General features: G+C 39.2%; 1 protein-coding gene across 1 annotated transcript; it reads right to left on the bottom strand.

Annotated features, from left to right (window-relative positions):
* Positions 1-2,311: 2,311 nt before the first annotated feature.
* Positions 2,312-23,544, bottom strand: lactbl1 (lactamase beta like 1). The gene is made up of 8 exons (XM_022761460.1): positions 23,507-23,544; positions 14,910-14,985; positions 12,096-12,267; positions 9,940-10,046; positions 7,689-7,846; positions 4,503-4,750; positions 3,900-4,005; positions 2,312-3,391 (listed from the first exon to the last, which is right to left on the bottom strand). The coding sequence occupies exons 2-8, from the start codon at positions 14,967-14,969 to the stop codon at positions 2,413-2,415; spliced, it is 1,830 nt and encodes a 609-aa protein (XP_022617181.1). The 5' UTR covers positions 14,970-14,985; positions 23,507-23,544; the 3' UTR covers positions 2,312-2,412.
* Positions 23,545-24,561: the final 1,017 nt, after the last annotated feature.

The raw sequence follows: 24,561 nt of genomic DNA, 5'->3' as shown, positions 1-24,561 counted from the left end.
TTGACATTTGATATGAATAAGCTAACGAGCAGCTGAACTAGAACCACTTTAAAGAAGTAATTTGGCATTTTGTGAAATACGCTTAATTACTTCATTGCTGAGAGTTAGATGAGAAGATCAATAGGACTGTAAAGATACGAGAAAATCGATATGACTCATAGAGAATGGAAACAGGGGGAAACAGCTTCTCTAGCTCTGTCCATAGGTACAAAAAATCCACCACCTGCATGTGTAATGCTCGCTAATTAAAAACTGCATATGTCATGTATCTAATTTGTAAAAAAAAAGAAAAAAAAAGAAATTAGTAGTGATACGATTGAGCTTTAAATGGGTTGTAGGTGCATTGTTTTTCACTGTTGGACAGAGCCTGGCTAGCTATTCCCCCGTTTTCAGTCTTTATGCTAAGCTAAGATAGCAGTCTGCTACTTCATATTTACTATACAGATGTAAGAGTGGTTCTCATCTAAGTCTCACCAAGAAAGTGAGCAAGTGAATTTCTCAAAATGTTGAACTTTGAACCTTTAAACTTGTTACATGTCATTAAAGAGCTTGTACATAAACTTTGATCTGAGTTGGTTTCTTTGTTACTATGGATAATATTGTTCAACAGTGCCTGCAAATTCCACCCGCTGTCTTATACCATAACTGCTGTATGCCTTACAGAGTGAACCTAGCGGGGAAGTGGGACAAATTAGTCTGAATAATAATCTGAATGATATTAATGTTGTAATGTCTGTAATGTCTTTTTTTGGAAAATTGACGTTTTGCTGGGCAGCGAAAACAGGTCAAATCATTCTCAGTGTTTCCGTAGAACTTGTAAACAAAGAATGTAATACTTTGCCGTGAGCTTTTCCAAATCTTGTTTTGTCTCTTGTTGAATGGCCAGCCATCATGTACATGATGTGATTGATTGGTAAGCTCTTGTTCACTGTGATTGCAGATATGAAAAGTGATTATGGCTATTGTGCAATGCCTAATTTAAAAGCTAAACAAATAAATGTCTAAGCTATCCACACATAGCCATTTTTTTATTACCTATATTGTCTGGTTAATTGTGCTGTTGTGTTACTCATTTATTTGCCATCATGATTGCATTATGTGATTGCTGCTTTCCTGAAGGCTGCATAAGCCTCATGTTACATATCTAAAATAACAAACCTAAACAACAATAGAGAATCAGCACATGGTTTAATTTGCATATTGGTACAGTTTTGTTCCAGTATGGCTTACAATACAAACCCAAGAGATTTTTTTCCTTCCCACAGTAAATCAGAACAAGCTTTATTCTGTGGGCTGTGATAACATTTGATTGTTGAATGCCAGTGTCAGTATTTCACCCATAGGCGGATAAAAGTGGATACAGCAGATTTATTTTCGAGGCAGCACTGCATTTTCATCCCCCTCGATTTAATTCATTGCACCTGATGCTTAAAGACTAAGCAACATTTTCAATCTGTACTCCGTTCCCATTACATCCCCAGACAATCAATCTGTTGTAAAACGTCAGCCTTTGCCCACATGAGGGATATTTCTGTACACTTGAGTCTCTCATTATCCTGCAGCAGTCAGGGCAGTGTATTACTCATATTGTTGTTTGAGGTTGGTACGAATTGGCATCCATTTTCAGGGATTAGATAGGAAAGTGTCACACAAGCAAACAAAAGCCTCTCTGTCCTTAATCGCCGCTTATTGGGAGCCAAAATATTTTGTATTTTAGTCACATGTAAGTGCATGATTGTTGATATTAAATCAGCAGTTCCATACCCATGGCTGCATCCTTATTATATTAAAACTCATGCATAATCACATTTTTCCATGAAAATGTTCTGACTTTACCTGCCATAAGAATACTACCATAAAGAAATTAAATCTTTTTCTTATTCTTCTGGTGGAAGATAAATATGTATGAGACCATGATTTCATGGAACTGCAATCATGGTCCAAGAATTTAAAATGAAATGTATGTAAATATTCATGTACATGACTACAACAAGTGTTTGTTGTGAGCCAGTGTCCTGCTGTTCACACTCATGGAGACTCAAGGACAGAACAGACCAAGACAATACGAGAGCGGTTTAGATGAAGGCAGGAAAAAAACAAGCACCATAATGTGAATGTTAAGTCAGGAGGCATAATTAAGGACTAGTGCGAGGAGGACAGTCACATACATCTTTCAGAAGAGAAATTAATTCATTTTCTTTGCAAGACATCATACAGCTGGGTGAATGTAACAGCGTCCCACTCTGTGCTCTCTGTAAATCCAAAGCACAATCCTATCTGTGACCGCCAAAATGACTCCCAACTTCTCCATTTGGTCTTTCAAATTTCACAGCCTCCTTCTTATTTACAGTCCCCCACACATCCAAACACAAAGACATACCATTTGTCTTTAGGCCACAGCAGTGCAGCAGTTCAGCTTGAGAAGGTTGGCCGGCGGGCTATTCTGACGACATTATATGTATTCAGTCCTGGAGCATCAAAACCAGGGGACAAACCCCGCTTGTCAAACATGTAGAAGTTAAATAATTGGCCATCTTGGGCTTCCAGGGACACTGAGGCTGTGCCGACTTGCAAAACACAAGGGTACTCTTTCTCAAACACCACTCTGAACACCCGGTCGACCAGGTAGTTGAGCTTTATTGTCCTGTACTTTTCTGGGATCAGCTCTTCAATCTGAGGCCCAAACTGCTGCATGACCAGAACTCCATCTGACCCAACTTTGATCTCGTAGAAGGTGATGTTTCCATAGGTGAAGAAGCCGATGTAAGGGTCTGGAACTGGGGGAGGAAAGAGGACCTTCTTGGCCTCCCTGAAGGCTTTTTCGATGGCTGGGATGATGTAGTTATAAGCCTTGGTGACCACGTCCTGGTTCTGAGACCTGCTGCCAGCCATGAGCACCACCAGACCAAGTTTCAGTCTGGGTACCAGAGAGAAGGTGGCAGAGTACCCGTCCAGATCACCATCTTTCCGCACCACCTCGTAGCCCAGCAGCTCGTTCACCTCCCACGGCGTCCCGGTACGGTTGGCAAAGTAGTCCTTATCGCACCTGAAGAGCGGTGTCAGCATGATCTTCAATGAGTCCGGCTCCAGCAGCTTGCGGTGATAAGCACCCAGCAGCATCATAGCAAGCTTGGCCAAGTCTGCCGCTGTGGAGAACATCTGACCCGAAGGCCGATACCAGCCCAGGTCATAGAGTGGGGCTGGCTTCCCGTTGGAGTACACCCCTACAGCCATTTGACTCTGCAGCCCCGGTGTGATGTCGAAGCCGGTGTCCTCCATCCCCAGCCGGTCCAGGATGTTGTCTGTGATCCACCGCTGGTAGTCAACCCCGGCCACTCGCTCAGCCATCACATGAGCAAGCAAGGAGAAGGCGAGATTGCTGTAGTGACATCTGGAAGGAAGCAAGTTAAGGAGATGGAGCACATCTTAAAAATGAAGTTGGTTCAGGTACAAAAATTTCCTAGTATTTTCCCATTTGAATGATGAAGCTACAGCCAGCAGAAGGTTAGCTTAGCTTGGCAAAGAACAAGAAGCAGTTAACATGGAAATGAAAGTCAGGGAGTTATGTGCCAGACTCATTTGACCTATTTTGACTGTTTATTATATTGCTGTCATCAGGGCACCAGTAGAATAATGTAGACATCAGAATTCAGTCCTAAAATGCCTCGAATCCTATCAGCTTGTGTCTAAGTCATATGACTTTTGGATGACAAATGAAGTAAACGTGAGTTTAGGTCAATTTAATATTTTTGACAAAAAAACACAAGTATTTAGTCAAAAAATATGGTGTTTTATAATCTTTTGTTTTGACATTTAGGCATTCATCCACTTTCACACATTTCCCTATTCCAGTTTGCACAATGACAATGTAAAAATCAGCACAGCTAAAAAAATCTTACTTGGTGCCTGGGTCTGCGACAAGGACATCATCTTGTAGTAGATTGATTGCAGATTGTGTTTTTCCTTTCCAAAGTAGATTTGTGGCCCTGAGTCTCCTGGGCAGGCCTGGATCCACCCACAGGAAAACAGTGTTTAATAAAAAACTGCAATCAGGGAATAGAAACTGCAACATCCACAGCTGAATATGTATTTGTGTGCACAAGAGACTTCCTCCTCTTCTCTCCATCCTCTTCACTTTCCATTTCAGTCTGTTGTTTTATTTTTTTCTGATGAACAGGGATATTATTATTACATATATTATATTTGAGAAGCTTTCAATGATTACGTTTGGCAGTTTTGCTTAAAAATCACTAAATCTCTTTTGTTTTTATTGACTTTATTCCACTTTTAAGTTTCAACCAGTCAGGTCCTGTGGGTATATTCAAACATACTACAGTTTTTCAAATGCAGCACCACTGCCTAACACATATAGATTTAAGAGCTAAGGGATATACAATATCTAATTAGATCTCAGGCGTTGGCTCCCTGATAAGGTAAGTCACAGGGTTCTCTGGAGTTTTAAAATTGAAGTTATGTCTTTATGATCAACTGTATCTACGTACCTGAGAGCTGGCTGGCCATCCTACGCAGGGTGACTGAGGAGGAGCGGATCTGAACCTCCCCGCTGTCCAGAAATATCAGACCATCTGTCACATACTTCAACTCAGAGTCTCGCGTCTTCCCCAGAGGGTTTTTGATGGTGAAGTTCTCAACATATTTCTCCAGAGGGTCATCTAGGGAGCCGATCTTCCCATCCTCCCACAGTCTGTACAACATCAGCGTTGGGAAGATTTTGGATAGGCTGGCAATTCTGAAAGACAGATAACAGAGCAATGCAAAAAAAGCGTCTATGTGTTGGCATACTGATGCTGTGTTTTGAAAGGTGCTGTATAAATAAAGTTTATTATTTATTACAGGACAGATTTGGGATTTGTTGGGATTTTTTTTTTTGTTTCTTCCCTGTCAAATCCTACACTTGTCCCAGCTATAAACACTTGCAAGACAAGATGGGGGTTCAGTTAAAATGCTGTTCTTTGCGTGTCAAAAAAGACAGATTTTCACAAATAAAGCACATAGATGCATACAGTCTGACAGCAACACAATATCTTAATTACATTTTAAACCACGCAAAGCCATCTCTGGAAAAAGAATGGCTGAAAAAAATGCATATCCAAACAAATTCCCACTTCTCAGATAAGATTGTGAGCCAACAAGTGTAGGATTGTAATTGAATCCTCACAGTGTGCAGTGCTTTGAGTTCAAAGATTGTTGCTCATGTTGAAAGCTCATGATCATAACATTGTCTGTGTCCACCGTGGAAAAATGACTGAAATTGAGGTGTCACAGTACATTTGAAAGAACTCAGTAAATGGAGTAATTGGAGCCATATAGTGTATATTATGTGTGTTGTGGTCTGTAACTGTTGGCATTTTTGTTTAAAGTGAGTGAAATAATGAAGCTGTAGCACTTTGTGTTTAGTGCCATTTTGCAAAGGTGAACATGCTAACATGCTAAACTAAGATGGTTATTATGGTGAATAAATCTGCTAAACATCTGAATTTTAGGATTATCACTATGTGAATATTAGCATGCTGATGTTAACCTTTAGCTCAACGCACTGTTGTGATAATTCACAGTCTCACAGGGATAAAATGTTACATCGACTGTGTCCACCTGCACTGAACAAAAGAAGCTACGACAAAATGTTTAATTGTGGAAAAATGACTTAAATGGAGCATAAGCCCTTTGAGAAGCAGCTGTGAATGTGTCAGAGCACTTAGAGTACATTTGAAAGAAATCAGTAAATCTTTATGGACCTACTTTTAAATGTCATGTCTTAAGACTTAAACGTGTGCTATAGTGCATAAAGTGCTGGAGATGAATCCAATGATTAATGGCTGCTTATATGATTTTCTTCAGTATAAAGGACAATTTAACGAGCATGGTTTGATCATTTGAAACGGATTTTCAACATACTTTTGTGGGACTGCTCAGTAATTACTAATACAATCATCAAGTGTTAATTTAATTTCCACCAATTTTACACATAAACAACACAAGCTGGGGGGTACTCAGTCTATAAACATGGTTGCATATGCTACGGCGAAGCTTTCTTATATCTTGAGCCTTTTACTGCAGGAGGCAGGATAGAAACGTCATCAACAGGCCGACTCACTCGCTGTGAATTCTCTAGACAACGACATGCTCTGCTCACACATCGGCTCAATCGGACATCACGTACACTTTATACTAGTGAGCTCGCAGGGTGAAGTCCATTTAATGTCCGGTCCAACTGATTCATACATTTGCATTCCCACATACAGATTCTCTGGGTAATGTCTAGATAAGTTCAGGACTGCAGTGCATGAAAGCAGCTTTGGACTGTCATCAGGGTTTTCTTGGACTGGGCTTGGAGACTTCACATTTTCATCAGTAAATCTGCTTTACAAACTTAAGCAGTGGAGTTTGAGATGTGGGAATTAATAAGGCAGAGAGGGTCTAACTAAAGATCATGATGCATTAATGAAACTGTGGGATCTTAAAAATAAAACTAAATCCCATTTTAATTATGTGTTTAACTACATTCCCATTAGCTTCAATCATGCTTTTTGTTTAGTGTTACATAGCAAAAGTTAGCATCCTAACATGCTAAACTAAGATGGTAACAATTATACATGCTGATGTTAGCCTTATACACAACGTACAACCTCACAGAGATGCTAGAAGTGTAGTCCAGGTCTTATTTTCCATTTCCCTTCATTTAAGATAGCTAACAGTCCTGTTTTTGTTTTAATAACTGTAAATCTTTGGTTTGGCGACACCCACAAGCCCCATTTCTGTTGTAAATTATTTATTTTCTTAATTTTATTATACAGTATTTTATGTACTTTTAGATTTTATCAAAATGATCAGTGCCTACAATAGATAACTAACTGCTAACTCTAACTGGTGTAGCTTGCCTTTCCCTATAGAGACCTGCTTACCTTTCTAGAGTCATCATCTGACTCTCAGGAGTAGTAGGGCAACCATGGTGCAGAATCAGTTACACATTAACGTCAGGAGCTACTGTGCAGATGTGCACTGGTTGATTGATATTCATACCCAGAGCTTAAGGTCCCATTACAATGAATCAAGATGATAACAATGCTCGTCCCATAATGAAAACACATTGCTTCCTCCACAGCACCGGAAAGCGATGTGTTCTATGTTTCTGACGGCAGCAATAGAATCAATAGAAGAAAATCTGCTTAGCGGGAATGAGCTACGGGCAGAGCATGAAAAGATGACTAAAGTAACTCAAGTTTTACTGACAGAAAATCCAAGAAAGGAGACATCACATGTGATCATCAGCTACTGTTGAAGACACTGAGGTCATGTACTCAGTGTTATTTCTGGTATTTCTGCCGCTGTAGTAAGATTGAGGGGAGCTTTTTCTTTTTGATTCCACCATGTTTAGACTCAGGATATTTAAAATGAACTATTTCCAGGTCAACCAAAATAAGATAAATGTTAATATTCAATATTCAATAAATTTCTATACCAGAATTGTTTTTATTGGCAGCATGGAGACAACATTTTAGCCTGTGTCTTCAGAAATAAAGTATCACTTTACAAGTCTGTGACTTCCTAATAATTTCAAGACTCTTGCAGGTTACCACTTTAATCAAGCAGGTTAATGAAGATGATGAATAGTTTCTAAACAGGGACAACTGTGACATTTGTGACGCAGTCTTCAGTCTAGTACTCACCTGTAGATTGTGTACTCATTGGGGGGTCCTGAGAGAGGGTCACTGGCATTCCTCTTTCCAAAGTTGCCCGTCCATAAAACAGTGTCGTTCAAAATCACAATGGCCGACATAGCGGGAAGGCTGATGGGGTTGATGTTCTGTCGAAGCAAAACATCCACCTAGAGGAGGCAGAGGTTGTTTTGATTTAAATAGGCTAATTTTAAGGTAATGTTCCCTGTCCATAAAAACTTGCTAGCTAGCTAGGATAGCAGCAGAGAAGCTAATCCATCTCTAGCAGTGCAGCAGCTGTGTGATTTGTTGACCGTGTTGGACATTTGAATATGAATTTCATCAGTTGGAATACATATTATAAATTCATATGAAAGTGATAAATAATAGATGTTTTCAACATTAACATGAGGTATTTTGGTGCAATTAGATTAGAAAAAATGTTTATGTTAATAAGGAAGGATTTTGAGTGTGGTCTACAATTATGAAATGCATTTGTTCAATTAAGTATGAGCACAAACAGTGATGAAACAAAAGTCAGCTAATTCTACTAATTTATAATTTCTTCCTTCAGGAAACTACATGAGGCAGAGAGAGCACAGCTGAAGTGAGTTAAGCAATTAACAGATTTCTCTCTCATTTGATTTGTACATGAGTTATATTCAACTATCAGGGATAATATGACCATACACTACATCTGAGAGGGAGAGATTGTAATTATCACTCCACAGCATTTATTTAACAGAAATATTTACTAGTTATATAAAAACACAGTAATCCTATAAAATACAATATTTTGTTAAAAATTAAAACAGTGGCTCCCACCTTTTTGACTTGTGACTCCTTAGAAAACAGCAGTGTCTAATTGGGGCTCCTTATGTTGTTACTGCTAACTTGTTAGCAGATATTTCCCTTCTAAATTTCTCAGATGGTTTCATTTAATTGAATGAATTAGTGAATACAAATTTGTGTGGTAGAAATTTATTTTTCCTTTTTCCCTAGCCCATTAATTATCTGACAATCTGTCAGATTTATCTGGTGAGCCTTTGTAAGGGCACTATCAACAGTCTAGAAGCCAGTGAACCAAAACTTTATATTTGCTGTAGTTAAAACTAGCACGTCTTGACCAGCTACCACAGTAAAATGCTGCTTACACATTGATGCATTAGTATTAGCCATCTAATAATGTCACTCACAGCGGCTCACAGCTGCAGAACAAGAACTAATACCTTTTGATATTTTAGATTACACTGAGCTGATAATGTTCCTGTAGTTTTACTTAAGTTTAAGATACAGAACTTTTCTTTTTTTTTTTTACATTGTGGTTTTACTTAAGTAAAGGATCCGAATACCTCTTGTGAGGTATAATAACTCAGTCATGCTTTGGTGGTTTGGCCAATATCATTCATACAACATGTATTGAAGTGGCTATGAAATATATTCCTGTTTTCACAAGGAGAAATCACTGTGTTTTGATTGGGAGGTGAAATCTGGAGGTAAAACAACATGCTTCATTAAAATTAATTGAAGAAAGTTTCAATTTATTCTTTGGTTGCTCACAAAACAGCCTTTAACTGTAATGAATAACAAAAGGTTTATATGTTTTACTTTCATCCTCAGTTTGGGTGTAAGTGTTTGATTGCCACAGAGATGAAAGAAGCTCTTCTCCGTGCAGGCAAATTGAAATTTTTTTTTTTTTTTTTAAGTATATTTTTTTGGGCTTTTTATGCCTTTATTTGATAGCACAGTAGAGAGAGACAGGAAATGGGGAGGCAGAGAGAGGCGGAATGACACGCAGTAAAGGGCCGTCCGATGCGGGATTCAAACCGGGGCCGACTGCAGCGAGGACTGTAGCCTCTACATATGGGGCGCCTGCTCAACCCACTGCGCCACTTGACGCCCCCGGCAAATTGAAACTTAACTGGCAAACTTTTGCTCAACTTCATTATATGCCCACATTACAAATGAGCACCCACTACTCCACATCCTCAGACTCTCCCAGCGGTGTTTAAGTGTTGCTGCGTCTTTGGTCGACAAGCTGGGAACACTGCTGCTCCCTGCGTACTGAAACACAACCTTTTGCTCAGACAGACACTCAGTTTTTCATCCACTATATCTTTAATCTCCTTCTGTCAACTGCAGCAGCATTTGGTGTGAAGGATTACCACGGCCAGCCTGTAAATTTCCTCAGACTTGAGAGTGAGCGCATGATGGAAATACAACCACAGATTTAAATCTGTGCATGATGAAAGACTCCTCTCACCTTTTCCAGGGCCTCTTTCAGACTGGGGATGGGATGCTCCAGAGGGAGAGGCTCAGGGAAGCGGGGACATGTCATCTCTAATTTGGCATTGCGACCCATCCCTTCATCTGGGCGGCGGATAGAAAATGAGAAAAGAGGAAGAAAGAAAGAAAGAAAAAGTAAGGGAAGCATAGGGGGATAGGCTCTTGTAATTCCCACTTGATATTTGATAGAATATCAACGGCACAAAAGCTGGTATAATGTAGTATGATGGGCTGGCTTGGGGCTTAATTTATGCTCTGTGCCTCCTGATGAACCCTGCTGATCTTACATGATACAGTTTGACAGGACGTGTGATATACAACTCGCTGATCAAAAGAGATACAGCCTGGTCCCACTGTGAACTGTGGATGAACAGGGTTATTTCAATTCGTCTCATTGTAGCTTCAGGACACCATTTGCATTTTCATTCTAAAGGATTACTATAAATGAAAAATGATTTTTTTTTTTTCACCTCATTTCCCTTTACCTCAAACAGAAATCACAAACATGAGCAGTACTTTGGAGAGTAAAGCATTTTGTTTGTGTGCTGTGTTGAGAGAAATGCCAGTTGCGAGCCTGATGAGATGTTATAATTAAGTGTCAACATGTTTACGTCACGGTTCTCAGAAAAGGGACACATGACTGAGGAGTCAGATATAGAAGAGTCTTAAAAAAAAAGAAAAAAAGAAAAAGAAATAAAGATACAAAAATCAGTACAAATGCTCAGGCAAAATCCAACAAAACATAGGCAAGATTCAAAACACAATCAGGATCAAAACAGCCAGGCAAAGCTCTGAGCACTGGACAGATAAGGCACATGGCACAAAGTCAACCTGGCAGAGAGTGAGTGGAAACAGACCAGTATTTATACTAAGAGCTGATGAGGAAATGGGGAACAGGTGAGCAGGTGAGCGAGGAGGAGGAGGAGGAGCAGGTCCGGTGATTCCACTGAGAGGAAAGGCAGGCAGGTAGGAGTGGCAGGGCAGGAAGTGACAGCAGAATTTCAGACATGTATGGACAAATAACTGGACTGCATGACTGAAAGGATGAATGAGCAGTCTGACGCTCAAAACCAGACAGTTTAAACCAAACTTATGATCTGAAGCGCCTCGTGTGCAGCTGGAGGGATCACGTACGCCGTTTGACATTAACACTGATTTTCCAGGAATTAATGAACTACTATTAAAACCGTTTTACTGCCATTTATTTCACATCATCTTGCACGTTGACTAATTTCCGCAATTTTTAAATCAAAATTGTATTGTCTGAGAAACTGAAAACAATCAACTTGCTGTTTTGTTCCAGTTGTTTACCCAATTTTAATTGACTGCCATCTGAGAGCTTGAACTTGTTATGATGCTGCCAATTATACAAACTCCCAGCAAACACAGCAACAAGTTATGGCTTATCTCATAATTGCTTGATAAATATTGCACATTTAAGAGCTGTTTTCTGTCTGTTAATCAGTAGATCTGTATCTCTTAATAAGGAAAAAAGAATCTATAGATTATCAACGCCACAGATGGAACTGAGGTTGTGTTGTTGTTGGTGCAGTCAGATCAGATAAGAAGCACCGAGACCTGACAGAAGTTTGTTTGGTACGTTTGTTTTAACTATGTCCTAATGAAATAAAAATGTTAACCATGTGTCAAAAACAAAAATAAGCAGGGCCAGTACAGTAGTTGGCAAAATGTCATCTGTATTTCAAAAATTCAATCATTTATTTTTTTCCAAGTATCATGAACGGTGAAATCTGAAGGCCGCCAAGTGTCAAACACGGCACAGATCTCAATTTAGTTCCAAGCACTGGGTTATTTTCAATTTTCATGTTTCAGTAAATTGAGTAACCATGTGGGCGCTCTGGTAGTCGAATGTTTACAATAACCGCAGTGGTCACGGTTCGACTCCAGCTGGGGGTGTTTGTTACATGTCATGCCTCTTTTCTATCTCTCCTCATTTTTCCTTCCTGCCGCTTCACTGTTAACAAATAAAGGCAAAAAAATGTGGTCTGAGATGGTTTGACAAAATTGCGTAGGTGCAAGACAGTATTCAGAGCCACGATATTTCAAAGGAAAAAAAAAAAACATCTCATGCAACATGGTGCATCACATGTTCCCACCCTGTGTTGGCCTTACCTGGCAGCACCTTTGGCAGCTGATACTGCCAGAAGAAGCATCCCGTCATCACCAGTGATAGAACGAGGAAGAACACCAAACCCAGCTGGGTCCATTTCACCTTCATCTTGCCGGCTTTTGTGAGTCCTTCAAATTTAACGGTAGCAGCAGGAGCAGCCACAGCGGGGGTTGGCTTAAATACAGACAGACAGGCACACAAACAAGCAACAACACACACTAGGTTAGGACTGAGTGTGTACAACTGTTAGATGAAACACTACTGAAAGTTTCCCATATTTATAGCATCTGAGCAGACATATTCTCCATATTCTCCTCCATATCATCTGTTGACTTCTGCTGTAAAAGAAGAAGTCAGAAATCCCTGTCACCTTGTTCACATACAGCACTTAATGGTACTCACCACCTGATGCTTCACAGGCCAGAGCGGGATGGATTACCAGCGACACAGAAATCCTCTTAGCACTCAATCAACATCCGAGACATTTACTCAGAGTTAGTTCTTCTATTTAAGTGATTCTTATATGACAAAGGCAGTAAATGGTGTCCTATGGAGGTTTTCCTGAGAAGGGAAAAAGGCACAGACTTGGACTCCCTGCTCTGATTTCTCACTGACTGTGCTGGAATTCTGGGCCATCCCTGCTCCCGTCCCTCACAATTCAATTTCCTCTCCTGCAGCCACAGGCTGTTGACATCATAATCCCCAGATTTACTCCACCAAAGCGGCCGGGGAAATCTTAATCCTTAATCCCAGTGAATCAATTCACTTCAGTCCAGCTTCGCCTTGTCGAGCCCACCACCGAGCCCCACGAGCTGACAAAGATGGCACCCACTCAGCCAAAACAAGTTGAGACGAGGTGATAGGGTGTGCTTTTTTTAGCGGGAGTATGAGCTGAAAAGTACAATCACTTGGGTGCAGTGAATTTGGATCAACTGGGTGAGGGAATGACAGACAATTTGGGATGTCGAGGGGAATTCAGATAATGACCGGGGATAACATGCACTCCAACTTCTTCACGCTAACCACTGCCAGCTGACACACAGACTGCACAGCCTGACTCATGGTGGATTCCTATGGCCAATACAATATCTGAAAGTTTTAAATATCACATAATGACATATTGACCAATATAAACAGTGTATATATATATATATATATATATATAACATAAGCCTTTTAAAAAAAAAATCTTTTAATAATTGTGGATAAAATACCCATTTAAGTGAATCGGAAAATGGTGGTATGTACTGAAAGAGACCTTTTACTTGTCAGAGGTGTCTGGTGGATTAATTATTTAATATATTTAATGTAATTTCTTGTTTCTTATTGGCCAGAAAATACAGCAACACTGATAAATCTACTGTATATGATAAGCCAACATTGGCTAAAATATTGACCCTTTTTCTTTCTTTCTTTCTTTCTTTGGAGTTGCTTGTGAGTTTGCTGGAAAATATCATCTCATCTCAGTGATATCTATGGTTACTAAGCCTGCTCATGTTATCTTCTTATATAATTGTGGGTGGTATGGTTGGACGATAATATAATACATACCATGAGATGATGAGATCTGCGACACTGTTCATACCAAAGTGTTTATCCTTTTAATTTCTAGCACTGGCCATTGCGGCAGGATCTTGAAATATCAAGATCCTGTCAGCACATGCTGTAAGATGTATAAAAATATTTTGCTTGCAACAATAATTAGTGTCTAATTATGGTGATGTATGGCAAAAAAATTCAATCATTTGCTTACAATTAAATAAAATGACATGACTTCTTCCTTAATGAAAAATACCGAATTTATGAATATACAAATATGGTTCATTTCAAAAGTTTTAGCTGCTGGTTGCAAGATGACTCATTCTTCATTGAAAAGTTGATTCTCACTGAACATGAGCCTGCCGAACAGGTGCTGAAGAAACACTGATTTTTAATTTGAAACTGCTTTCACCATCAGGTCCCATCACCAGGCCTGTTTGTTTTGGAGAGGAGGAAACTTCTGCGGATAATTCGACTTCCTGTAAAAACCCTCTGAACGACTGACACCGAAGGAATCTGGGAGCAGTTCACTACAATGAGAGCAATGGTGGTGAAGACATCCCACGTTACTTCACAACTTCACAAAGTATTCAGTGGATTATCCATAAACTACAGAGTCTCTCCTCAAGATGGTATTTTTTATATAGTGCACTCTAAGTTAATAAAAAGAAAATACATCTTTGGGGATGCTGCAAAAATAGAGCAGGTGGACATGTGGTTATTTTATCTATAAATGGTTTTGGAAATGAATTTCCAGAATCTTTAACCTGGCAGAAGATTTGATCTAACTACTTCTGGTGGGTAGCTTATGTAAATAAAAATATGCTCTATATAAAAAAATCTATAAAATCTTGGCATAAATAGAGTTTTTATCCATCATTGGGTACATCCAGTGACCGTCATTCCTTCACTTATCTTAATCATATAGTAATGGTTTGTGCAAAGCTCAGTAATGTATTTTCATGACTGTAGGTATAATGATGCAACGTGGGAAAGTTAAGTGTGAAAGCAAACCGCGGCTGATCCTGGTTGCGTAACCTGTGACAGATGTAGAGCACAGCTGCAGGAACCATTTCGCCACAGCCAGGACACACACAAATGTACACACAGCCTCTCATCTCAAAACCAGAGCAGTTTATTGTATTTTTTGTTTAATACACTTTTTTTTCTGATGTATCTGCCAGCTCAGTTCCTGTGTGTGTGTGTGTTTGTGTTGGTATGTGTGCAGGCAGGAGTTTTGTACAGCTTGTATGTGTGTGTGAGGTGGCTGCTTTTACCTGTGCTTGCACCCCGTCTACTGAGGTCTCCCTCAGGACTTTACTCCCCGCCTTGCCCATGGCTCTACTGCACCAACTGTTACATGAAAAAGAAAAACAAAGAGTTATACCTTCTGCACAAAATCTGCTTTTCTTAACTGTGAGACGCAGGTTTATAGTCATGAAAGGAGGCCACCGTGCATTCTGAGGCATTTCTCTCTGTACATAAACATCCACAGATACTGAATTAGAGCAAGAGGAGGCGAGAGCAACAACAGCCAAGAACACGTCCGTTAAATATTTTCTTATTGCAGGAGCAGATTGCATTTCATCATTGTATGACTCATAATGAATTCATAACCAAAAGCCGTAACGCAGTGCCAACCTTTTAGAAGGATTGGTCCTACAGTAGATATTTTTGTTACCAAAGGCAGTAAGAAAGTACAAGCTCTACCTGTCTGTATTGTACAGTATGGGGCAGCGGTTGAGAGCCAGACACTGGAGTGACAGAAAGTGCCAGTGGTGGAAAAAAGAGACCAAGACCTGCTATAAACAGTGTGCACTTGCGAGACAGCCAGTTGTACTGCCGCTCTCAGTGCACAGAGGAGAAGGATGTGATACAGCTGTTGATCTCTTGCTCACTCTCAACATTTTGTCGGAGTGTTCTTATTCCAGGAAAGGGAGCGTTTGAATTGCAGGTGAAGGGTGAGCTCAGTTGCCCCAAGCGAAACCACATATGCACCTTTTATTGTGTGTGTGAATTTGGTGTCTGATGCTCTGAGATGGACTCCTGCAGATAATCCCACAAACGTAGAAACTTCTGCTCCGTTGCACCTTTCAAAACGCCTCAGAGTCTTTGTAGTGGACTTGTTGGTTGAATGGCTAACTACTGACACTTTGCCCTAAAGTCAGGTATGCTTGAACCAGTGTGAACAAAATGTTGTCTGACCACTTCTAAAGGCAAAAGTCTTTATACTTTCACTGAAAACCCTGAAAGGAGGGATGAAAAGCTTGCCGTCACAGAGGAGCAAGACATGATGAATCATACAAATGGGTATAACAACGCACTCACTTTCAGACATTCTCTATGAGACGGCATTCGTATGTACACACAAAAGCATGGAAGTTTAGAGTTTTAAAGAGTGTTTAAACCCCTGCTTACTGTCTCACTTGCACAATGGCCAAATGCTGCGTTAAGTGGGTCAGTTTCTGGAAAATAAAATGGTCAGAAGCAGCCCCCCAAATCTGACATCTGAAAGGTGGGTTTGCACAGCTGGGACTGAGGAGCCTGAGACTATTGTGACATTAATTAAATGTAAGCCTGTCTTTAAGAGCACATTGTAGATGGGAGCCTAAACCCATCTGCACCCTCAGAACTACTCACAGAGTGCTGAGGTCAAATGGGGTTAGTGGAAGCTCAGAAACATACAATAGCTGAATTAGTTTAGTGTTTAGCTTTTGATGGTGTTTCTCGCTGTCCATTTTGTGAAAGGTTAGAGTCTTAGTGGTTATTCTTTAGTGGGACAAAACCTAATGCAATTGGAGCACCACGAAACAATCGACCACCACAACATTCACATCCTAAAACAATAAAATACCGTAATTCAAAAACTTACGTGCGGCTTCAGAACTGTCAGCTAAGAGAACTGGTACAGAACAGTTTGTTCAAAGCATACTAATCAGAGGCTGCAGCATGAAAATTGGTCAGTTAACAGTACTATGTTGTAAAAAGCATATTCAGTCAGACATTTCAGGATAATTTCCAGATAATTGTCGTCATTATCAAGTCTTATGTTCTTTTTTTTTTTAATGACAGCAATTTCTTTACCAGCATAAAAAAGAGATTTCCCATCAGGCTGTTCTCTCCGCCTGCCTGCTGACATATGGAGGTGCTGTACATGAACTGAAGTGAATCTTGACCTTCAGCATCGCATTCAATTTAAAGCATTCAACCTAACATTGTCAGGGTTTGAGGGGTAAGGCGGGACCCAAAATGCAGCCAACACTTGGGAGACGGTGCAAAAGGTTTATTTAACCGAAGGAGCTTACACAACACTGGTGAAGCACAGGGGAAGAACAGGGAAACACAGGAACTTAAACAAGAAACAGGAACAGGCAACATGAACAGACCGAGGACAACCAGACATGAACAGGCAACGTGAACCGATGAGGACAAACCCAGAAATCAACAGATGAACCGACACAGACAAAGGGGAGCACAAAGACTATATAGACACAAGGGAGGCAAGGGTGATTGAACACAGGTGAAACACATTAGGGCGGGGCAGACAATCACCACACAGAAACAGGACCAAGACAGGAAGCAAAAACAGAGACACACAAGGAAACCAATACAAAATAAAACAGGAAGTGAGAAAAGTCCAAACAAAACTAACAAAAAGTGTCTGCCATGGCAAACCATGACAAACATGAATGAAGTGAGTCACATCAAGTCTCATTCCTAACTTTTCTTCAGACTAAAGGAAGGAAGGCTTTATGTACGCTTGTACACTATGCTCAACACAGCATTCATTCCACTCCTTATTGAAAAACTTCAAGCTGGAATAACTGAGTCTGAAAATGATGACTTAAAGTTTAATTTGACTTTATATGAGACTAAACACTCTCTTTAAACCCAGGTACATGCAGAATAGGTTTCTCAGAAATAACTTGGTTTCGGTTTTCAAAACCCATCAGTAGACAGGATGGTCTTTACATGCGTCAGTATTCAGGTTTATATATATCGCACCATAATCATAACTCAGATATGAGGTTGTCTACTTTACTGTAAAACGAGATAGAGTGACAAATTATGGGACATTTCAACACTCTGAAAGTCCTTTCATAGAACAACCATGCTAAGGCCTTCTCTCTATGTGACATGGATTAAAGATATTTGATTTATCACATTGAGTCTGTAATTTTTCAGAGAGCAACTCAATATTCAAGAAAATTTTCTTTTACAAGGTCAGTGCAGGTGAGGGTTGGTGGTAAGCTGTCTGAGGAACCTGAGGTAGAGAATGGTTCTCCCCAGGGGGTGTGGTATTATCCTTTTTTAACATTTAAGTTAATGGAATATGGAAGAGAATTCTTTCATTATTTGAAGATGATGGGACTATTTGGAAGCGAGGGAGTAACCTCTTCTTTGTTTTCAACCAAATGATTGAAATCCAATGATTATGGCTTCAAAATCTCCATAAAACTAAAACAACATTTTCAAGTTTATCAGAATGTGGTAAAATGAAAGGATGACAATACAGTGCACATATAGAATATTTCACTTAAGTGTGAAAAATTAATAAATGTTCTCAGTTGTGTGGCATTTACTGACTGGAGAGCTGTCAGACAGTCGATGATTTATAGATAAATGAATAGATCAGTTACTGATTATGAATGCATGGCTTAGGGATCAGCAGTTCTTACAGTGATTAAAAAACTGGATATTGTACAAGCTAAAGCCTTGAGAGTATATAGTGGGGCATTTTACTCTACTCCAATGCCTGCCTTATTGATGGAAATGGGAGAGATGCCCTTGGAAATCAGACAATATAAACTTGGACTGAGATACTTGATGAAAATGAAAGGACAAAGTGAAACATTTCCAACAAATTGCCTGCTATATCAACATTAAGATTTCCACGGAAGAATCAGGCGGGTGAAAGGAAACATTGGAAATAAACTCAAATCAAAGACACAGGAAATTGGGATTATTAATATTAATGCATACCCTCCAGTCTGTTGGTCAGTTAAGTCTCTTTTCTTTCAGTCAGACAGTGTCTCTACACAGACATGTCACTTAAACTACAAACAACACTTCACTGTCTGTTTCTAGGATAACCCTAAAGGGACTGATAAGGCAAATTGCCATAACACACACACACACACACACACACACACACACACACACACGCACACACACCAATACCCTTTTCCCAGCAAAATTTGCAGGTTTTTTAAACATGGGTAAACCTGCCAATGTAGTGTAAAAAAGTAATGTAATTGGAAAAAGGCTACATGTTCAGTTTTATTGAAACAGACATCCCCCTAATTTTTTGGTAATAGTTATGAACTTTACTAACATTTTAATGTACTCTTTCTATTGAGGTAATACACCTTTCAGTCAGCAGATGGTGCTCTGGTGCTGGTGTGGATATTGCTAGAGGGATTAGAGTGAGGCTCTGCACATGCGTAGCTCAGGAATAAAGGAGCTCTGGCCTGTTTAAGACGCCAACTTTGATCCTCTCTCTATCAATCAACAGGTACTGTAAAACTTTTATACTGTTAAACTGGTTCTTAAACTCGTGTAGCGGTGGTAGTAGTTATTTTGAAGTGTGTTCAGAGAGTTTTGAGATGTGTAAGATTTGCAGCGAGTTTGTTTTTTGTAGTAGAATGTCTCGGCGTGCGCTGCAATGTTGGCGGTAATCGTCACAGGATCGTCAGTATGCACCAAAGTTTTATAAACTGGAGGCTAGTAATCAGTAACATGGTTGAACGTGTTGTAAAGATGTTAGCCAGCCAGTAGCGAGTAAATAGGGAAAGGAGAAATCCCACATTTCATGTAGTTTACCTTTCACCGCCGTGCTGTGTTCGCTACCGCCATGGTGTGCAAGTGTGAGGGAGTGTGTGTGTTTGTGAATGTTGTGGAAAGGTTGTGGATGAGTTTTGATAGTATTGGATGAAGAAGATTATATTACGCTAATATGTCTGAGACAGTAGGAAAGCGTATAACAGAATAAGTTACTCTATATTATTTTTATTATAATTATTTTAGTACTTTGAGTAGACTAACTTTTGTTTACATTGAATGTATGTGAAGTTATTCTGAATTTATGTGCACTTCATTTTTTTTGTCAGAATGTTTTGTGTCACTTATTGTAGTTTTGGTTGTACAGTTATTTGTTTAATCTATGGAATATGTTAGATTTAATATTCTTTGTAAAATTGTGGAGATATTTAAGTAGTGATTATGTGTTTAGAAAACGTATTTCGGGGCTGCAGCTCACTCTTTCATCCTCGAGCGCCGTGTAGCTGCTGTGTTTCTCATGTACCAACACTGTAGCTACTGGGCAGGTTAGGTTTACAGTGTTTGAGCTCTGAAAGACGTCACAGCAGGAAAAGGGGGCGAAAATTTGTGGGTTCACCTGGGTGTTGTGTTTACATTAATGTTGATCGGAGCTGGAGCCGATAAATACCTGTGTCTACTGCAGAGTCATTTGACCTGGGTGTTAAAATTAATTACAATTACAAAATACACGAATGACATACATCGGATGGTCAACCACGTAATCTACAAATAGGTGAAGTTTAACCCCACTCAATGCACATGCACATTCATACAATTAAAATGGCTCAGGCTAAAAGGGATTAATTTCGGTCTGCCTACAACACATTATGAAAAGCCAGCTTTAACTAACGCTGGCTATAGGCAAAGCAGCAGCCAGAGTAGTTGTCACAGCTCCCCAGACCAGGCCCACAGTCCCTGTGATGCATAAAATATCAAGTTAAAAAAGCAGAATTATAGCTATAGAAATAAATAAAGTAGTCTACATATCAACCGGGCAGTTGTGAGTATTTGCAACACATGTGTTGTTTTCTCAATTTGTTTGTGTTCTGTCTATTTGCATGTGTTTTCTTAAGTTGCAGTGTGTTGAGCTCTCAGGGCCACCGTAATTTCCTCAGAAAAATAAAAAAGGCGAAGGGGAGCATGGCAAAGGTGAGGAACTAGAAAGACTAGCTAAAAAAACTTATGCTAGATTAACGTTTAAGTAACATTAGTACATTCACTGAACTAGATTAAAAACACTGCTGCACTGCCTTTATAAATCTATTATACCTGAACCTACTAATGCTTGCTATGAATGCAAGGCTTAAAATCAGCAAAATAAATAGATTGTTCCCATGAGTATCCCCATCCCCACACAGAGCAGCTCCACTTCCCCAGCTTCTTCTGTAGATCTTGGTTCAGAGTTGGATATATGAGGCAGAATATAACTGTCGCAGTCTATTTAGAAAAATAAAAATGAAATAACTGATTTCACCCTTTGTGATTTATATTCATATTGCGTTGTAGACAAAACAGAGCATGGTCTGGATGGGTCTATAATGGTTTTAGAAATGGTTGTTAGAGACTAAAGGCTTATTTGAAATTTGTGTATTGGCATTAGAGCTAAGGTTGGATGGGTGGTACTGGTGCGGGTGTGAATCTGGATGAGGGGCCCAATTTAGAAAATTTTGTCCCCATCCATAATTCCTAATGGCTGTCCTGATTAGGCTACATATAGTCTCGGAACCAGAGTGAATTAATTTGATGGACGTTTAATCTCTTAAGAGTGATGGTCAAGGATTTTCTCCTTTTGTTCAAAAGCACAAAATCAGTCAGTCAGGAAGGTCTGTTCATAAAAACGCTAACAATAAAATAATGTGGGTGCTTCCTTTATTCAGGGTCAACATTACTCTTAAGGTGAAATTTGTACATCTATTAATGAATGAACCATTGTGGGAGACAGGTGTACCTGCGGCATCATTATCCTCAACTCAGATCACATAATACTTAGGCTACTGAATACATGCCTCTATCATAAGTACCTTCTGAGGCATATTAATCAGTGGGATTTTCAACTGCATAATTAAGTCTAGACAATCTGAAGTGTGAATGTTTATCTTACTCTAACAGTGCTTTTTTAAAAATCTTAACTTGTACTAATTGTACTGTGTACAACATTCATTTATTTCTATAAACCTTTGATAAAAACCTTTACATTTGTGATGTTGATCGAGGTATTTAACCTTAACCCTAAGTGACATAACATTTTCAAATCATGCAAAATTGGCAACTGATATTTCTTTTATTCTTTACAGAAATAGGTTTTATTAGGTAACAGAATTATAACCACATGCCTGCAGAAGACTGTGTAAACATTACACATTTGTGTGTCAAAATATGACAAGTTGCTTTGACAATAGCATAAATGTGACAAGAGTGAGAATGGCAGTGGACATTATGACTATAGAATAGATTAACTGATGAAATCAAATTTTAATGATCCTTGAGAGAAATTGGGTCATCGCACCAACAGTAAGCAAAGAAGACAGAACCATTTCATATATTAATCAAACAATTGGTACTCACTATGCATAATGTCCTAGAATAATCAACATCATATTTTAATCATAAAACAATGCAATGGGCACATTAAGTAAGTGGGTTACCTGGTGATCCTCTTAATTTTCATAGCGTCATCATTAGGTGAAAACGTAGGCCTACTTTAGTTTACGACCAAATACCTTAATTACATTCTCATCAACGTCTACTGTATGTTTAGCGCTAATTAATGAATGTTTGCATGCTAACAAGCTAAAATAACATGGTAAACATTATATCTACTATCAGCATGATAGCATTGTCATTGTGAGCATGTTAGCATGCTGATATTAGCATCTAGCTCAAAACACAGCCGTGTCTGCATACAGCCTCAAAGAGATGCTAGCAATGCTGCAGACTCTTGTTCTAACCAGCATTCATTGTTTTCAAACCATTTTTATGCTTATGCCAAATTGTATTCTGAAATGCTCTACATGCAGGCAGTGAATTAACATGATGTATGGCAGAATTCGATATTACATAAAAATGCGTAGCTGAAAATACCATTTGCAGCAACAAAACCATCACTCCCAACAACAAGCTACTGACACATCTGAAAAGATGCTGCCTGGTCAGCATATTTAAAGGCTGCTCTGTAAGCAGAGACTAATTTTGACTCATTACCCCTGGTACACTGAATAACTACCAAAATGCCAGGTCAGGTTTTAGCTTGATGCTGAATATCTGATGGAATTTTAATAAGTTGGAGGCCATGAAAAGCAGGGCATACTAAAAAACATTTTTCTATTGCGTCTTTGCATGAGTAAACATGTGGCTATAATCCACTGTGCTTCTCATAGTTTGATAAGTTGTCTTTAGTAAAATTCAAAACCTTGTTTTTTTTGTAAGTCTGAACATCAGAAATAATTTCAGAAAGAAAACAACATCCACAGAATAGGCTACAGTGTGTTATCATGTAATCAGAAGAAGACATAATGAGACTAATATAAAGCATACAGTATATCTGCTTAGAAATATAAGATTTAAAATAAGTCACCTGATTAGGCCATCACCCTAACCAACCTCTTGTCAATGAAAAAAATCTAAATTAAAAAGAAAATTTATCACTAGAATGTTGTCAGCAATGACAGCCAGTGTGATTCTCCCATTGATGTCAGCAATGTAGTGATGAATAAAATCAAGCAGTATTTATTTTTAGTTTCTAGTTTCTTGTGATATACTTGTAACTCAGTTGTATTCAGTTGGTTGCATTCATGGCCCAAGCTACAATTACCTGCTGTTGCTGAAACCAATTATTGATTTAGATTTTTTAAATGCAAACAGGTCTATTACGTTGACCTATTCAGAATATAAATTATGTTTATAAGTCTGAAATGCATTCGTAAATGAAGTAATGCACCACACGCATAAAGCATGTAGAATCCAGACTGTGGAAAAACATGTTACATAAGCTACATAAGAACCTCTTTTATGGGCCATGGATGGCTCTACATTGATTAATTCCTTATACACTTACCTCAGGTTCTGAATCTATTAACTGCTTGTCACTCCTCTTTATCAAAGTAAGACAAAAATATTCCGCTTTTGTTCCGTTTGGGAGCTTGAAACGGGATCCTGACAGATGTTAGTATCATGGTCATGGCTAAATCCTGCTTGTAGCAAGCCCAGCATTCTGGATTAACCAGCACAACCAATGGCCACATCTGTCATGGCACAAAAATGGGTGCCCTTTCAGTGTGGGTGGTGTGAGTTTTTTTTTTTTCTTTTTTTTCTTTTTTTTTTTTTTTTGCATTTGCATGACGTGGTTTTTGGGGTACAAGTTCACCAACTGGTGCTATTCACTGGGCGGAAAACAGTTTTTACAGACAGGGAATGAGGATATGGGTCTTGAGGTTGTTGGTTAGTACAGCCTCTTGTCTCAGATTCTAAAAATACCTTTCGTGGCTCTATCATGTTGACAGTTATTTTTGCAGAATGCTCACCAAAATAATTCATCCAGCCTTTGCTGAGAGCTGTATATTGCTCTGGTTGCTTTAAACTTCCTAGCACATAAGAAGCATATTCATTTGCCTCAAGATTTTGGAGCCATTTCTTGGAACACACACAAAATAGATTGGCAGAAGCAAAGTATATAAAGACACACAAACTAGACCTCTTTCCCCTGACTCCAGTTCTGTTTTGGATTTATAGAAGATGTCTGACCTAATTATCGGCAATGTTCTCATTTCATGTTGAATAGGAACATTGAAAACATCTACTTGTAGGTCAGATGCATGTTTAATACAAACTGATGTAGACAGATAAGTGCTCAGACTGGCCTGTTGTCCATAACAACAGTAATGCAAAAAGTAGATGGATGACATGCTATAACGCTGGTGCACAGTTAGTCTCTTCATGCCAACGAGCATGAAGGAGCATGACACTTTGGCTTTGGTCGTTTTAAAAAATAATGAAAAGCCCTCAGGGCTCTTAGAGCGGAAATGGCAAAGGAATGAATATGCAGCTAGCTCTCTTCAGTGCACACGGCTTATTGCGTAGAGTTGCAGGGTTATTGCAAACTGCTGCGTTCAC

Source organism: Seriola dumerili, unplaced genomic scaffold (assembly GCF_002260705.1).
Source record: "Seriola dumerili isolate Sdu_G_001 unplaced genomic scaffold, Sdu_1.0 BDQW01000409.1, whole genome shotgun sequence".
In the NCBI taxonomy this organism is placed as follows: domain Eukaryota; kingdom Metazoa; phylum Chordata; class Actinopteri; order Carangiformes; family Carangidae; genus Seriola; species Seriola dumerili.
This window is presented reverse-complemented; position numbering and strand designations above follow the sequence as displayed.

Coding starts and splice junctions, on each gene's coding strand:
- lactbl1 (XM_022761460.1), bottom strand. CDS start 14,969: ATGGGCAAGGCGGGGAGTAAAGTCCTGAGGGAGACCTCAGTAGACGGG. Junction 12,268..14,909: donor TAGACGGGGTGCAAGCACAG/GTAAAAGCAGCC, acceptor TCTGTATTTAAG/CCAACCCCCGCTGTGGCTGC. Junction 7,847..9,939: donor TGAAAGAGGCCCTGGAAAAG/GTGAGAGGAGTC, acceptor TGCCTCCTCTAG/GTGGATGTTTTGCTTCGACA.